This window comes from Gossypium raimondii, chromosome 12 (genome assembly GCF_025698545.1).
Source record: "Gossypium raimondii isolate GPD5lz chromosome 12, ASM2569854v1, whole genome shotgun sequence".
NCBI classification, from domain to species: Eukaryota; Viridiplantae; Streptophyta; class Magnoliopsida; order Malvales; family Malvaceae; genus Gossypium; species Gossypium raimondii.
Genome location: NC_068576.1, coordinates 5,386,841 through 5,404,185, shown reverse-complemented (window position 1 = coordinate 5,404,185; position 17,345 = coordinate 5,386,841). Strand labels below are relative to the sequence as shown.

General features: G+C 32.0%; 1 protein-coding gene across 1 annotated transcript; it reads right to left on the bottom strand.

The window, feature by feature from the left end:
* Positions 1 to 3,838: 3,838 nt before the first annotated feature.
* LOC105762988 (ubiquitin domain-containing protein DSK2a) lies at positions 3,839 to 9,732 on the bottom strand. The gene is made up of 8 exons (XM_012580988.2): positions 9,150 to 9,732; positions 7,480 to 8,244; positions 6,549 to 6,760; positions 6,357 to 6,470; positions 6,064 to 6,122; positions 4,655 to 4,683; positions 4,382 to 4,471; positions 3,839 to 4,291 (listed from the first exon to the last, which is right to left on the bottom strand). Exons 1-8 carry the CDS (start codon positions 9,391 to 9,393, stop codon positions 4,143 to 4,145), a joined length of 1,662 nt encoding a protein of 553 aa, XP_012436442.1. The 5' UTR covers positions 9,394 to 9,732; the 3' UTR covers positions 3,839 to 4,142.
* Between the last annotated feature and the right edge of the window lie 7,613 nt (positions 9,733 to 17,345).

The following is a 17,345-nucleotide window of genomic DNA, read 5'->3' as shown; positions in this document are numbered from 1 at the left end:
TTTTGACCCAATACTCTATAATGTGATCCAACTCGATTCAATTTTTCTATTTCTCAAAATAAACTTTAATATTTACATATTAAATAATTTTCTCATCTCAATTTTACTCCAATAAAATTTGACGATTTTACCCCCGGTAAAATTTTGAGAAAGTTCGTTCAATGTGTCACAACTCAACTTGTTCACTATGACCGAATGATTTATTTTCATTTTCGGGCTTCAAAATAGTTTAAAAATATAAATTCATTATTCCATCACTTTCTAAGTAATCATATATAGGATTGCAAATTTTCATTTCTATTTCCATTTCCATTTTTGGAAACCTACATTCATTTCCAAATGATTTGATTTCTCTATTTCGGAGAAAACGATAATCATTCCTGAATGTTTTCTATTTTTCTTTTTCTATTCATTATGTTCATTTTTATTCAAACACGCAATTCATTTTTGGTTTAAATGAGATAGCGGAGGGACAAATTGGACATATGAAGTTGAGCCTCAAATGATTTATAATTAAGCTTCGACTTTTCGCCTATTAATTATAAACTCATTTAGTTATGAAGTCATTCCACTATAGTATCGTGACTGAGCTCTCCTAACGACATACCATTACGAAAGCAACTACTCAGTGCTCATCCAATAACCTTGCCATTAGTGCGTTATTCTCATAGGATATCCTTGACCTTTTTGGAATAATATTCGTTCTCCCAATATGATCCTATTTTATCTCATGGTAACCATTACATCTTCCTTCATGAAAAGTCAATCACTATCAATTAATGATCAAGTCTTTCATTACAAAGACGAACAACCCATGGCCACATTTACTTTTCATCAACCATGTAATGACAATGAGAGGATATCATTTACTCATGTTTTGGGCTATGAATTCCACTATTGTGAATGATTCTACATACTACAGAAGCTGTACACAATACACCAGCTTTTTATTCTTTATCTATTTGAACTCAGGCTTTTACTTATATCAAAGTGTATAACTCACGCATACATAGCCCACCATCCATTCGAGATTTAGGTATGCCACACTATGAACGCTACAAGTGAATAAATCCATATCTTAAATGTCATGAGTTCGATCCATGCCTAGCACTCCTTAACATCATAGATTTTCATGATATGTCGGTTATATAAATATATATTATATAATATATGTTGCTCATTTACGAATCAACATCAAGGGTGATAAGTAATACCCAAATATTTAGATAATACAACAATTATATATGAAAAATATGGTTGTATATATGAATGTTATAGCTTAATAACTGAGTTAAAAGTAATTAATTAGTGTTTTATGATTATTGTTGATAGATTATTATTATGCATATATGAACAATTATATCAAAAGATGGTGCAAGGTTATATTATGATGGATGAGCGGATTTGCAGAATGCATCCATGAGACGTCTATGATTTATCGGTGTGGGAGGATTCGAATCAAGAAAACTGTGATGGTGAATTGAAGAAATGATAATTTATTTATTTATTTGTTAAATATATTAATGTGAAATTTAAGCTGGTTATGCAACATGAAAACGATGTTTAATATATTTTAATGACTTTGATTAGTCATCGAAAGTGAAATAAAATGATAATCAAATATCCAACCTATGACTGCATCTAAAAGTATAATTGCTGATTCCAGTCACTATAGTATATTTTGCTTTTGGGTTGCTTTCACCCATAATTTTATGTCACTTTGATGTGGTGTAAACCTTTCACAATTCTAATTAATTTATTAATCAGTCAATCAAAATGGCGATTAGTATATTTGACGAGTACTGCTATTTTTAAGGGTTTTCTTACGTGCTTTCCATAATTTTCTTGTGAAAGGCAGATTATTCTTCACCCTTTTTTCTTTTTTTTTCTTTTTATAAATGTATTAGTCTATGTTTTAATTATGGATCTGTTGAGGCTGAACTCATCCCCCACTTGTTAATTTTCTCGCCTTATTTAATCTTTGACTCGGAAAAAAAATAAACAGTGCTAACTGAGCTAAGTCCCGATTAACTTTTATTCTCGAGTTAAATTATAATTTTTTATGGGATTTGAGATGTATTTTTGGGTTTGATTGAGAAAGAAGAAATTGGAATAGGATTAAGAGTGAGTAATTGCGTGAGGTAATGGGAATGGGGATTCGTAAGTCAGCTCAATTATTTGAAATATAGGTAGGCAAGTGGAATGGAGGGGCGAATAGAATCAAAGCAGATACTGAAAGAGGATTCATGGTGGATATCCTCACCCCTTATTTTATTACTTGAATTGGAGATTCTTGTGTTTAATTTAATTACTACTCTTTATTTGTTTAATGTGTTGAACTGTTGAGGGTGATGAAAAGGTAGAGAGAGAGATGATGTGAAATGGGTTTGAGTTGCAGATGAAGATTCCCCATCACAAATGTTTTTTGTTTTTTTTAGACCATAGGCAGCAGTTGTTGGGGCTAGATGGAGGCAGCTGATTAGTTTGAATTCTTCCCTTTTAAAACATTCCACGTCACAGTTATGGAAACATATTGAGGTCTTGAAATCTGAAAGACTAAAATGAGAAACAAGTTTAGATGTAGTGTAAATGAAAGAATGGCTATTGGACTGAAATAAAGGGCAGATGGTAGTGGATACCTAGAATCACATGGAATACTGATTGGATCGAGGAAGGAGTGGGGAATCAGACAAGAATCATTGACTTCAACTTAAGCAAAACTGCAAGAATTCCAAAGGATTAGATGATGAGCTTTGCACTTTGTTATTTATTTAAAAGCAGATTGTAGATGGACAGGTGGTGGATGAGTGACGACATGTCTCTTAATAAACAAAAGAACGGCGAATGATGTCAGAGTGAGCTTAGCTAAGTAAGATGCAAGTGCAACCCACAAGTATCCAATTACTATTTCACTGATCCTTTTTAATTGATATGTTTTTGCAGGATGGTGTGGTGGATGCTGGCATCATCAGCATGCAGCTATAAAATAAGAGAATGAAAATTTTCCCAGGCAAGTGTACGTATAAAATATATTATACAGAAAAAGTGCAAAGCATTTGTTTAAAGTAAACACCAACCGCCCATAAGAATATAAAAAAGAAATTGAGAATTCAATTTGGGTTATTTATATAATTAATGGTGGACATTTAATATTCTTTCACCTAAAAACATCCATTCACCCTTATTCAAATCAATATCTACTACTCCAAAAAACCTAAAGGTTTTCATAATCCATCAAATTTCTCTCTGAATCAATAAGAAGATTGTGAGTTGATTATTTTAATTTGCTATAAAAGCTACAAATTAATGTGGTCCTCCCATATTAAACTGTTTTAGAGAGGATGTTTAGGTTAGGAGGGGTTAATCTCTATCTTCTAGATCCTAAGTCAATTAAATAGAGTTTTGCAAACAGATTAGCCAATGTCACTTTGCCTTAAAAGTCGATTTGCCGCATATATTCATGCTCTGCTTCCACCAAAAAGAAGAGGGGACCATCTTCCCACATATTCTAATCATGGAAGCCCTCGAATTGCCCTCGCGCACATGTGACTTCACCACATTGCTAATAACTCGGTTTATTGTCGGATCATAATCAATGTTGTCATTCCTTCTCAGAAAACAAAACATTAGTGATGAGTTAAGTGGAGGGGTAAGCGTAAAAAATGGTGGATGATTTGCATTGGGCAGCTCGTTTGATGGTGGTTATCTTGGCCTTACCCATCACGCTTACGACACTTTCATTGAATGTAACCTGCAATGCATGGACACAATTGAATAGCCAAATTCCTACTTAAATCATGTATTCGTAAAATTTCCATAAAATTGAAAAACAACCAAGGAAACAAGTCACATTGCCATGAGCATCCTTTTTAAGTCTAAAATTGGAAAGCAATAATCCAAAGTGTATGTACATAAGCAAGTGCGTGGGTGAAATATGGGATGATCCAAGTATTGCATAAGCCTATATCAACACGGTCTCGGGTATATCATCGTGTTTACTAACTTATTAAACACGCCCAAAAAAGGAATCAGCATGTATACCCCATAATCTGTGGTTTTGCTAAGGCACCAGGCCACTCATCTTACATGTCTTACATGAGAGCTCTTTGCTAAAAGTTTAAAAAGCATCAAGTTGTGATGAATTACTGCCCAGAATTTCCCAGGAGTCTCTCAACTGCAGCATGGACGTTTCCCGCAGTAGCACGAAGTGCTCTGATATTCTCTTGTGTATCATAGAAGCCCATTTCTTGGAGTTGTGATAATTGCGTGGCATACAGTTCTTCTGGGGGAACTGGGAAAACAATCAACATGAAATTAGTAGTGAACCACAAGAAAGCAAAGTCTTCGTATAATAGATGTGGAAAGATTAAAGAATGCTAACCATCAGGTTGGTTGGGAACACTGAGGCCGCCAGCACCTAGACCACCAAACATATTCATCAACAAATCCAGACTAGCAGTAGGGGGTGCTCCTGAAACCGCAATTAAACAAAATGTAAGTGCAAAATATAAAGATGATGAAAGAAGAGCTGCTAAAGGGAGGTGGAAAAGCAATTTAGAGTTCAATGTTAGCGCCCTTGACAGTTCCAAGTACTTTTGATGGGGCTCCTAGAGAATATTCATAACTATAGTTCGGACTGGTTTTTATTCCGTACCTGCAGTACCACTTGTCTGTGTTGAATCCCTGCAAGAAAAGCCAATTATGGTTTTAAAAAATAAGCAATGAATCATAAAGGCCCGTTTAATATCCATGAATATATTTAGAAAAATGTCAAGACTAATCAAATCTAGTTACAAATAATTATATAATACAGTTGTACATAGGCACAAAAAGATCTATGTTTGACAGATCTAAATTTTATCATGGTCGCATTTTCAGTTGCAGTTTCAGTCATGAATGTTTTTTCCCCAAATTTGCAGAATCTCTTACAGGAAATAATAAATGTTTTGAGAATAAATTTTATTTTTAATGATTTTTAAAGTGTTTATAACATCCTACAATATTGTATTTTTATGGAAAATACATATTCACAATCTTTCATCATTAAAAATCAAATCTACATTAAATTTTGTAAGTTTTATTTTATAATTGATTAATATCTTTATCACAAATTCCTTTTAATTATTATATGATAGATCACATTTTTAACTGCAAAACTTTAATTATTTTCTTTGAATTATACAAATTTCATCTGTAACTTATTAAGTTTGTCCTTAATAAAGTTTTATACAGAAGTATCTATAAAATTTCCCTAAAATTTCTTCTAAGAATTTGTGTAAAAGAATACTTGGGTCTGGTCCATTCGAATGACCTGACCATCACTCAAATGAAAACCCACCTCCCAAACAAATCTCACTCACCCACCCATAAGTTACAATTTCATTGACCCCGCCATGCCATTCTCTCTTCTTCAAAATCATCCAAAGTAAAAACACCCTAACCCAGTCTGAACAGTCGAAAGTGTCATGAAAGAAAAAGTAAAGTGACTTGATAGAACCTAAATGAGACATGTTCAAGCCAGGACAATCAAAGACTCTTATTGTTAAACAAAAGAGAGAAGATGGAAGTGTGGAGACAGAACAAAAACCAGAGGTTTGTTTCCTTTCTCTTGTTTGTTTAATTCCTTGTCCTTTTACTGTTTTACTTTTTCCTTTCCTTTCTCACATATGATCTCTAGTCCACACCTCCCGTCTCTCCCTGTCTCATCTCTCTCTCTTTGTTTAACCAATGAATTCTTTCAAAAAGTAACGGGATTGTGGGAATAACAGGTTACAGCCACTATTTGCCATTAGACTGCTTTTCATGGGCAACTAATTGCATGTTACTGGCGTGAAATTATTTCACAACACTATTTAAGGTTTTATCGGTGGCAGATGGTGCTGCAACACTGTGATGCCATCACTATTTGAAACCCTGATGTTTGATCAAGAAATCAGACATTAATTAACTTCAGAAAATTATTCTGATATTTGTGACAGAAGCATGCGCACTTGGACAACCTTAAAAGCATGAAGAGAAAAAGGCAATTGAGATTTTAGTCACCAGAGAGGTACTATCACTTACTGGGATGTTTGCTGTCGATTGAGCTGAGACATAAGAGACTGCTGTAAAGATAGCATTTGCTGCAAGAAATAAAAGAAGAAAACTAGGTAAAGTAGAACATAGGTGACTTTTTTGTCAAAACATTCCTTAAAAAATATCAAATAATCTGATATTACCCAGTGGGATAGCATTAACTTCCCAATAAGACCATATCAGCTAGGATCCCATATAAACGAAAGAAAGATACAAAACCATAAAGTCACGTAAGCATTTTAAGAGAACTCAGAGATGTATATATATGGAGAAGAATATACCTGCATTGTATCAGGGGAAAACATCTGACGAAGTACTTCTGGGTTTTGCATCATTTCTCTCAATTGAGGATTCAAATCAAACATTTCACGAAGTTGGGGGTTGAGGTTCATAATCTAAAAAGTAGAAACGGATTATTAACATATGGAAATCAGCAAATAAAAATTCCTTTACAGAAGTGATTCTTCAATGACCTGATTCATATATTGGGGATTAGACATTATGCTCTGCATCATCTGTGATATAGCTGGATTTTGCAACAATTGAGTCATCTGAGAAGCATCTGGCATTCCATTCAACATGGGTGGCATATCTGGAAGCCCGAGGCCTCCCAGACCACCAATACCTGGTGTCCTAGCATCCCCAGCAGGATTTGACCTCGCAGTAGTATTGGTCTGGGTTACACCTGACAATTTGCAGCATGCAGCATTTCATCAGGAAATCTGGATTTAAAACAAATACACAACAGTAGTAAATTGCATTTAAAGAAAACAAAAGATTTAGATATTCTAGTTCACTCTATTAGTTTTCATGCCACAACTGTGGTAAGACATTATTTTTTCTTTTGCTAAATATAAATGAATCCCATATGTTGGAAAACACCAAAACATAAGATATAATAAATTCATAATCATGCAACAGTAAACATGGACAACAAGCTACAATTAGGTGAGTCTCAAACAATCATTCATCCGACAAGTGCACAAACCTAGTATAACATTCCATTTTGAACATTTAAGATATTCTAGTTTCACGGAGCAACTGTAGTAAAATATTCTAGGTCACATCACTTTAGCTTACTGTGCAAACTTTTCTATATGAGAAAGAACCCCACTCATATTGCAAACTGTCAAAAGAAAAGGTTATATAATTCATAATCATGAAAAATTAAACATTGCAACAATATGTACTTGGAGAATCTAAATTACTTAGACCATCAGCTTTCAGCATCATTCTTTTTTCCAGCAAACACAATTGTGTTCTTATTAATCAGGAACATTCTGGATTCAAGGAGCCTACCTTTCTTATCTGCAATAGGACTAGCATGCACACAATTAAAAAAATATGCATGTTTTACCAAAGAGTATGGCTAGACAGAAAAAAATGTATTAATGAAGTTCCCACCTCTAACAGTGTTGTTCCAAGGGTTAGGAAGAGGATTTGTGTTTGGGGAAGTTTGTCCTTGAATGCTTTCAGAACCAGTTACAGAAATGTTACTAGGTGAATCCCTAGCTTGAGAACCGCCTTGATTGCCCAAAAGGGCTGCGAATGGGTTTGAACCTGGAGAATTTCCATTATTTCCAGCCATAGTTGTAGCATTCAAAAATGGCTCCTGAACATTTTCATACATACGCCTAAGCATGTTAAATCCCTCAGGAGAGGATTCAATATTACTCATAGCCCTGTCAGTGTTTCGCATCATTTCACGCATGAGTTCAGGATTCCTAGCAGCTTCCAAAGTCTGTCGCAGAATGCTAGGATCATTAAGTATATGCCCAAGCTCTGGATTCCGGTCAATAATCTCACGCATTTGGGGATTGCTCATAATCAAAGTGCGCATTAACTCTGGGTTATTCACCAAACTTTGAATAGCAGGTGTATTCATTATTTCCCTCATCATGTTGGGATTTTGAGTTAGTTGTTGCTGTACTTGTTCAAATTCAGGAAGTCCTGATCCAAACAAACCAAAACTACCTCCATTACCACCAAGCGGATTAAGTCCAGGGAAAATTGATGCTCCCAGACCAGCACCCTCATTAGAACCAACACCACGTGTGACCCCTGGTGTAGTATTTGGAGTTCCAACATTTGTAGTAGCAACAGGAGGAGGGGCCGATGAAGATGGGGCAAAACTACGGACCATATGAATAGTATGATCAGCTTGCAAACCTTCAATAAATGTGAAGAAAGTAAAATGATCAAGTGATCATTAAGTACTAGTGCATAAATTAAGCACGTATTACAAAGATACTTTAACCCTCCCCTGAAGTAGATTTATCTTCAAAAGTAAGCATTACATGCACAACATATATAACTGTAAGCCTTAAGGTATCATAATATTGATTACTGAGCTACTGAAACATATTACATTGCATCATCAAGTTTTCAAAGTTGTTTAAACTGATCAAGGTGTTCAGATTGGCACTCATACAAATGTCTGTGTTGCATGCATGTACTGAACAACCATTAGTCAATCATTAAGACAATGGTGGATGAACAGAAAGAGTTGGGCAGTAAGTGCTACATACATGTGAGATAAATTGCTTGGCTAAAAGAAGCAAAGGTTTAGCAAAGCACATGTATGGCACAATCTTCATCAGCCATCAAAGAGTTCCTCATGTCAAATTATTAATAGCTTTCCAAGCTTCATCAAATATGAAGCATTTTCTCCATAACTCATTAACCATATAAAACTATATCATCAGTCCCCAAATGACTCCCAATTAGAGGTAGTTGTGATGCCTCCCAATTTATTTTCTTCTAAATACATGGATATAGCTAACCAACAAAAAGATTTGTGATCATGAAACAATCCTCAGTGAATCCTATTTAGACAATCAAATACACGGCCATCTAAACGAGCTCAATATCATTAAAAACAGCTCAACAAAATCAATATTAACCTATTTTCCTGAACTTGCTTAATACTATCGAAACTTATATAATTCAGTAACCTGTTTTTACAGAAATTGAACCGTTTCCAATTACTTTTCCGTGTTTTCGTCAAATGGGAAACACCAAAAATTGAAAACGACTCTTTTTTTTTAAATATTCCAATGGCAATTAAAACTTACCGTAACTTTGAAGGGTTTGGTCGTCTTTTAAGATTCGGCCTTTATAAATCAATCGTTGCTGATCAGCTGGGATATCGCAACTCTGAGCTAAAACAACTTTGAAAGATCCAATGGTTGATTCGAGTTTGGTCCTAACCGTAAATTTTGAACCATTAGAGCATCGGATATTAACCATCACTCCCTCTTCTTCTCCTCCTCCATTGTCACCGAGTCTTGACTCACTCGAATCGCCATCCCCACCCATAATCTGACTCTCTCAGATCGATCAAAACCCTAACCCCCAGAAAATTAGACAAATACGAAAAACAATTTCCTTTCCCTTGCCTTTGGTATGGTAAGTTTGTATTTCCTTTTCCTTTTTTTTTTATTTAGGGAGTGAGTATTTTCTTTAAAAAAAATTCTGAAAAATAAAAGAATTGGATGAAATTTATAATAAAAAAAATCGTGAAAAAGAGAAGAGAAGAGAAAAGGATTTCTTTTTGTTGTTTTGGAGAAAAATGGGGATTTTCTAAATTCTAACAGAACAAAGCCTTGCCTTTGTGAAACAAACAAAGGGGAGAGAGAAAGGAGTGGAAAATAAAATCCGGATATTCTTTCCTTTTTCCTTTTTATTTAAAAACAAAGGATTTGGCATATCAACCAATAGGGCTATGCCATGTTTATCCCCTAGAAAATGGAAGGGCTTTTATTTTGGTCTTGAAAATGGGCTCAGGGTTGGCACGCATTTTGTCCAGCCCTATATATTTATTGCCCACTTATATCTAGTCAATCGTAGGCTACCACGTGTTAGTCGACGATGTTATTCTAATATTGTTATTCGAAAATTCTTAAAAATTATTTTTAAATTTACACAAAAATCTAATAATAAAAAAATCCAAAAAATGTTTCAAAAACTAAAAATATATATACTAAATTTATTTTAAAATAGAAAAATTTATAAAATTACAAAAATATATAAAAAATCTAAAATTTAGAAAAATATTAGAAATTTTAATTTTTTAAAATTTTATTAATCACATCTACCTAAAACTTGAACATGAGATCATTGCCTCTTGGAAGGATATTACCTACATTAATTGTTTTATAATTCAATCCATCGGAATTGATAATCGATAGAAATAAAATTATTTTAATTATTTAAATAATTTTAAAAATTATCCAAATTTATCACCTAAAAATCTACCAATGATCAATTCGATGGATTGAATTATAAAATATTTATTGTTGGCGGTATCCTTTCAAGAGACAATGATTTCATGTTTAAACTTTAGTACATGTGATTTATAAAATTTTAAAATATTAAATTTTCTAATTTTTTTAAAAATAGTAAATTTTAATAATTTTTGTTTATAATAATTTTAGTAATTTTTAAAAATATTTTTTCACTTCTAAAGTTCTTTTTCAGATGATGGCATCGTAATGATGTCATTGCATGACACATGGAAACATATTATTGGCTCGATATCCCAATGGTTTTATTTTAACGTCCAAAGGTCTAAACCAAAAATGTCTGATAACATTAGGGGCTAAACTAGACCAAAAAGAAAAACTTTAAAGACCAAAGTGGGAAAGTGATATACTTCATAGACTAAAATATAATTAAGCCTTCTTCTTTTCTTTTTCTTTTTCTTTTTTTTTTATTAACGAAATCAAGAGGTTTTTATCTAAGCATTTTCAAATGAAAGGTCTCGGGGACGCCTCTTTTGTTTTAGGAATTCAGATACATCGAGACCGATCTCGGGGTATTCTTGGATTATCACAAAGAGTTATATCGATAAAGTATTCAAAAGGTTTGGCATGCAAGGTTGTAGATTAGATGACACTCCAATTGCTAAAAAGGACAAATTTAGTCTTACTCAATGCCTTAAAAAATAACCTTGAAATGCAAAAGATTTCGTATGCATCAGCTGTTGGGAGTCAAATGTATGCTCAAGTATGTACGTGTCTAAATATTACGTACATTGTTAGGATGTTAGGCATATATTTAAGTAACCGTAGTATGGACATTTGGATATCAACTAAGAGAGTTATGAGGTATCTTTAAAGAACAAAAAATTACATGCTCACTTATAAGAGATTAGATCATTTGGAAGTCGTAGGGTATTCAGATTCTGATTTCTTTGGGTGCCAAGATAGTAGGAAATCTACATCATGCTATATTAACCTGTTAGCTAAATGAGCTATATCCTAGAAAACTGTCAAACAGACACTTGTAGCTTCTTCCACTATAGCAACAGAGTTTGTAGCATGCTATGAGGCATCAAACCATGGAATATGGTTGCAAAACTTTGTTACTGGGCTGCACATTTTGGAGAATGTAGAAAGACCACTCAAATTATTTTGTGATAATAAATCAGCGGTGTTGTATTCCAACAACAACATGAGCTCATTTAAGTCAAAGCATGTTGACATAAATTTCCTAGTTATGAAAGACAATGCAAAATGGAGAAATATCCACAGAGCACATTGGACAAAAAGCACATTAGGACAAACTCCATGATAGTGGATTGGCTCACAAAAGGTTTACCACCCAAGGTCTTTCATGAACACACTGCTCATATGGGTGTTATATTATTTGAGGACATCATGGTTTAGCGGGAGTTTATATTTTATTTGCTTTATGTTTTTTTTCAAACATTTATGTATTTGGTTATTTTCTGATCAGAAATGAAGTATTCAGTTTATTCACTCTGTTTGATACTGACCTCACTTAAGTTAATGAGGACCAATTGGAAATAGGCAGGTTTGGTTCACATTGCATTTAATTTCCATGCTACACATACATACTTGATCTATGTCATTTAGTTATGTTAATATACGTGATCAGGGTTAGATTTAATTACGATATATGTAACGAAAGTCATCTTGGTTCTATGTTAACATGATGAATGAACGAGATTGTTTGAAATACCTTTTGGATATGATAATAAAGTTTTGAGCTCATAAGATTATATAATGACATGTAATTATAGAGTAATTAATAGGAGATTGTTTGAAAATATGAACATCACATATATAATAATAGTAATTAAATATTATTTACTATCATAAAAAATAGCTCGTTTTAGTTACTAAATGAAGTATGGGCCAAATATGCGTAGATACTCTAGGAACTAATTTCTAATTAATGATGGGTTGATTAGAAATTAAGGTTAATGTGCAAAAGTTATATATTAGGGTTATGGTCCCCAAATTACACATACGTAACTTTTCTAATATCCCATCTTTAGAAAAGAGAAAGTCACTTTCTTTGAATTACTTGTGTGCTAATTTGGAAGATCAAAACCATAAGATTGAAGATTCCAAGAAATCAATGGATTCATGCATGCTTCCACATTTAATTTTGTTCTTAATGATTTTGCATGACAAATCCTGATTTATTGAGTTTTGTATAAAAATTTTACAATTCAAAAACAAGCACTACATAGTTAAACTGTATTCAAAGCTTACCATGTGAATGGTAAGGAAACATAAAAGCTAAAGTTAAAACTCATCACATAGATTGTGCAATAATTGAAACTAAAGCAAGTTCACTAAAGTTTCATAGTGTACATAAGAGTCTTAAAGTTTAAAAGATGAACTTTGTGTACAAAGGAAGTTTACAAAGTCTTTAAAGCTAAACAAAGAGTAAATAGATAGCAATAGTAGCAAATAGCATAGTTAAAACATTCCAAGACTCACTTAGAATACAAAGAGAGAAAATATTATTAAATGTCATTTAGAGTTTTGAAAGATATATCACATAGAACTTAGTATAAAGACTTAAAGAAATGGAAAGAAATATGATCCTTGGCTTTAGAGTATGCATAGATAGTTTAATAGATTAAAGCATAGCTTCCTCAATAAATAATGCTAAAAGATAGCAAAGAAGATCTTAGATGCTACTTGAAAACTAATAGTTATGTCCTAAAACAATGTTAATAGAACTATAATAAAGAAGCTAAAAGAGTTCAAAGAATAGCCATTTAAAAAAAATTTGTTTGAAAGATGATTCATAACTTAAACATATGAAATGTGTTTAAATTGCCTTTAATAGTTATAAAGCATATTACGTGTTATGTTAGAGCTTGTGTGAGCACTCCTAAGTTTTAAGGAAAGCTTAGTGTGTGGAATTTGTGTTTCTGTATGTAGGAAGTTGACTTCACCAAGGTGGAGGAGCTAAACAATGAGTTGCATTAGAACGAAAAAGAAAATCCTACCTTTTGAATGTATACATTGATATGGTAGTGATACTCTTAGTACATGTTTTGAGTTGTAAAGAAGGCCATAAAGGCCATTATGGTTATGTTTGTATCCTAACGTCTAACTTGTAAATTTGGTATGCCGTATGCTATGATTACATGTAGAGTTCTTTGTTGGTTGAAGGCAATTAACCTACCCTTGAATGTTCTTTAAAAAGGAAATGGTATATGGGTATATTAATGCCTAACAAACAAGGCAAGTTTCATTATTTAAGTATGCTTGTGATGGCATAATTGTATAAATTTTTATAAGAGGTAGGGGTGAGCATTCGATTGAATTGAGTCGAATCAAGTGAAAAATTTTCGAGTTAATCAAGCTGACAAGTCCTATTTTATCATCCTAACTCGATTTAAAATTTTTTCGAATCGAGTCGAGTCAAATAGGATCGAGCGAAATTATTCGAGTTCAAGTAAAAAATTAAACATGTCAAATTAAAATCTTGTTACACTAGAACTAATTCTATGTTAGAGCACATAAATTTGAAATCATATGTATTTGAAAACTTTTTCAAAGCAAAATAATTAAAAATACTTTAGTATATGATAAACTTGAATCATTAATTAACTTATTTAGGTCCCAAACTTATAATTGTAGAAAATTTTAATTTTTAACTTTCTTTTATATATTTTTAGATTTTTTAAATTTATATAATTTTTAAAAAATATAAATTTTAGAATTTTATAAATATTTTAATTTTAAAATTATTTTGAATTATTTTATATTTTTGTTGAGAGAGACCAATTTGCTCATTTTCAAACTTAATAGGGACCAAAAGGTATTTATACCAATCTATTATTCAATTATTCGAGTTATTTGAATTGTAAAATTCAATTCGATTCGAACTCAAATTATTTATTTAAGTTGACTCGAATAATTTGAAAACTCAAATAACTCGATTCAATTAACTTGAAATTTAAATTTCTTTTCAAATTTTTGGAATCAAATCAAATTTTATTCACGATCCTTTTAACATGTAAAACATTGAAGTGTTACCTTAATTGTTTGGAACAAATTACAAATTATTCATTGTCGACTTAGGTTTTACACTAAAACTAGTTTAAGTCTTATTCATGGTTTTCCTTAAATTATTTTATTTATAAATTATTATTTTAATAAATAAAGTTCATATCAGAAAAAGTGAAAACGAGTATTCATTTATTTATAAATATTTTTCTAATTTTGTATGTATTTTTAAAAATATTATATATTTTATAGAAAAATAAATTTTAAATATTTTATTTTAAATTTCACATTGTTATTAGTGAATTTTAAGAATCAAGACAAAATTTATTAAATTTTTAAAATTTAGACCAAATTGATAGAATTTGTAAATATTTAATCTAAATTTATTATTATGTCAACAAAAAGAGACTTCGCATTCTATTAATATTTTAATGGAGGGATAACCAAAATATGAAATGATGACAATGTTAGTAACTAAAATAGATTTTTTTTTAAATTTGGATTACCAAAATAGAAATACGCTAATAGTTGGGTGAATACTAGTATAGTTTATTCTAAATAATATCATGTAATTGTTCTTATGTGTATGTAAGGTTTAGATTATCTAACAAGTAAATCTTAATTTATTTTTATTTAAAATTATTATGATAATACATCTTAATTTACTTTTACACAGTTTATTTATTAGTTTTTTCAAGAAACATGTTAATTTTGTTTATATTTTACAACAAAATTTTTATTTATTTATTTAAAATTTTAGTATTTATAGATTTTTTGAAATACTCATTTAATTAATTTTAAAATTTTAATTACTATCAAATGGTTATATTAAATTTTTAAAATTATAAATACAAGTGCTAGGGAGATAGTCTAATCCTACTTAAATTCCTAACAGATAAATACATTTAATTGAAGATAAATAAAGATAAAATAAAATCTTAAAAATAATCCTTAATAATTATCTCAATATTAATTATCCTAATATAATTAAAATAGAGTTTAATAGAATAAAATCTCTTCTTTTTGCATTTCAACCCTTGTGTCCTCCATGCTTGCACTTTTGGTACCAACTTTTCCTTGTGCCGCACATTGGCCCATTTTATCTCTAAATTCACGCTTTTGTCCCTTAATTTTGCTTTTGCCTCAAATTTAGCCCCTATGAGATAAAAGATCATAAATAGCTCAAATTAGCAGGATCAAACTCAGAATAAATACATAATTAATACATAAAAATACGTTATTCTAGAGTGTTATCAACAAGTTAGAGTTTTAGTTTACAATTAATTTGGATCTCCTACTGTGTAAGGTTGATTTTTGTATTAAGATTATAAATTTTTATGTTATAGTTTTTGTTTAAATTAATTAAAGATTTGAAAAAAATAATGATATTTGAAAAATATATAAATTTACTTTAATCAAAGTTATTAAATGTGTCTTTACTTAAAATATATTTTAACAATTTTAATATTTTCGACATTAAAAGTTAATTTTTAAAAATATACTTTTATATTTGTGTCAATTTATTTTATAGTTTGTATTTACTATAATTCATTTAACTTATAATTAGCTTATATTTTTGGGGAAGCATCGATTGATGGGCCGGGTCATGTTGTTAACATCTTAATGGAACAAATTAATTTTGCGAAGTCCCTGATCTATTTTAGTGCTAATGTAAACCATGAGATGCGAGCTGCCATGGAAGGTGTTTTCGGGGTGCGTAGTACCTCAGATCTCGTGAACTATCTGGGGCTTCCGGTGATTGTTGGTAGAAACAAGAAGCAGGCTTTTCGATCTATCAAAGGCCGATTTTTGGAGCGTATTGGAAGCTGGCTTAACAGATGTCTGTTGCAGGGTGGTAAGGTAAGCTATTCCCATTTACCCTATGTCTTCTTCTTTTTTTCCGAGTTCTTTTTGTAAAGAGTTGGAGGCCTTGTTACGTCGTTATTGGTGGGGTAAGGCTAATTTTAGGAAGGGGATTCATTGGTGCTCCTGGGAGGGATTGTGTGACTTAAAGGAAGTTGGCGGTTTGGGCTTTAGGTGACTGTCGAAGCTTAACATTGCATTGCTTGCCAAACAAAGGTGGCGCTTGATGAATAGTCCGAATTTGTTAGTTGCTCGAGTACTCAAGGCAAAATTCTATTCGACTACTGATTTTATAGAGTCAGGATTAGGAAATCAACCTTCTTTTCTGTGGCGTAGCATTTGGGCTGATAAGGGTTTGTTGCGAATGGGTTGTGGATGGCAAATGGGAAATGGATCCTCAATCTCTATTTGGGACGATGCATGGCTCCCGGGTGAGATACCCTGCAAAATTCAGTCTGAGCGGTTTAGTGGGTTTGAGAAAGTTGTTGATCTAATTGGTGCTAATAGTGGTGAATGGAATGTGGAGCTATTACGGGGGTTATTTTCTGACCAGGAAGTGCGGAAAATTATGACTATTCCTTTGGCCTCTCGCGCATTGGAGGATCGTTGGTGGTTCCCTGAGGAGGGCGGAGAGTACACAATTCGGCGTGGTTATCGACTTCTGCTCCTAGGATTCCCCAACTCGGATGACGACAGATACAATAATGTAGGGCAAGATATTAGGAGATGTTACAGACAACCGTGGGCGGCTAATGTGCCGGAAAAAATGAAAGATTAAATGTTGGCGTTATATGCATAACTATATCCCCACGAAAGTAAATTTGTTTCAGCGCCGCATTAGTTTTATAGCCAAATTGTAATTAGGAAATTTTTTATTCCTACCAAATATACTCTAATATTTTTATTATATAATGAGGGTGTTGGATATATTAGCAAAATATGCAATTTTTCTTTTTCCAAATTTGTTGCTACTTTCTTATAAGGAATTTATCTTAAATTATTTTTAAAATATATTCAACAGTTACACATTACAGATTATTATTGTGACATATGCCAAATTATAAGCTATGCCACATAGAATAGTTTTTTGATAATGTGTGTATATATATATATATAATATTTTGTTAA

Coding starts and splice junctions, on each gene's coding strand:
- LOC105762988 (XM_012580988.2), bottom strand. CDS start 9,393: ATGGGTGGGGATGGCGATTCGAGTGAGTCAAGACTCGGTGACAATGGA. Junction 8,245..9,149: donor CCAAACCCTTCAAAGTTACG/GTAAGTTTTAAT, acceptor CATTTATTGAAG/GTTTGCAAGCTGATCATACT. Junction 4,472..4,654: donor ACAGACAAGTGGTACTGCAG/GTACGGAATAAA, acceptor TTGCGGTTTCAG/GAGCACCCCCTACTGCTAGT.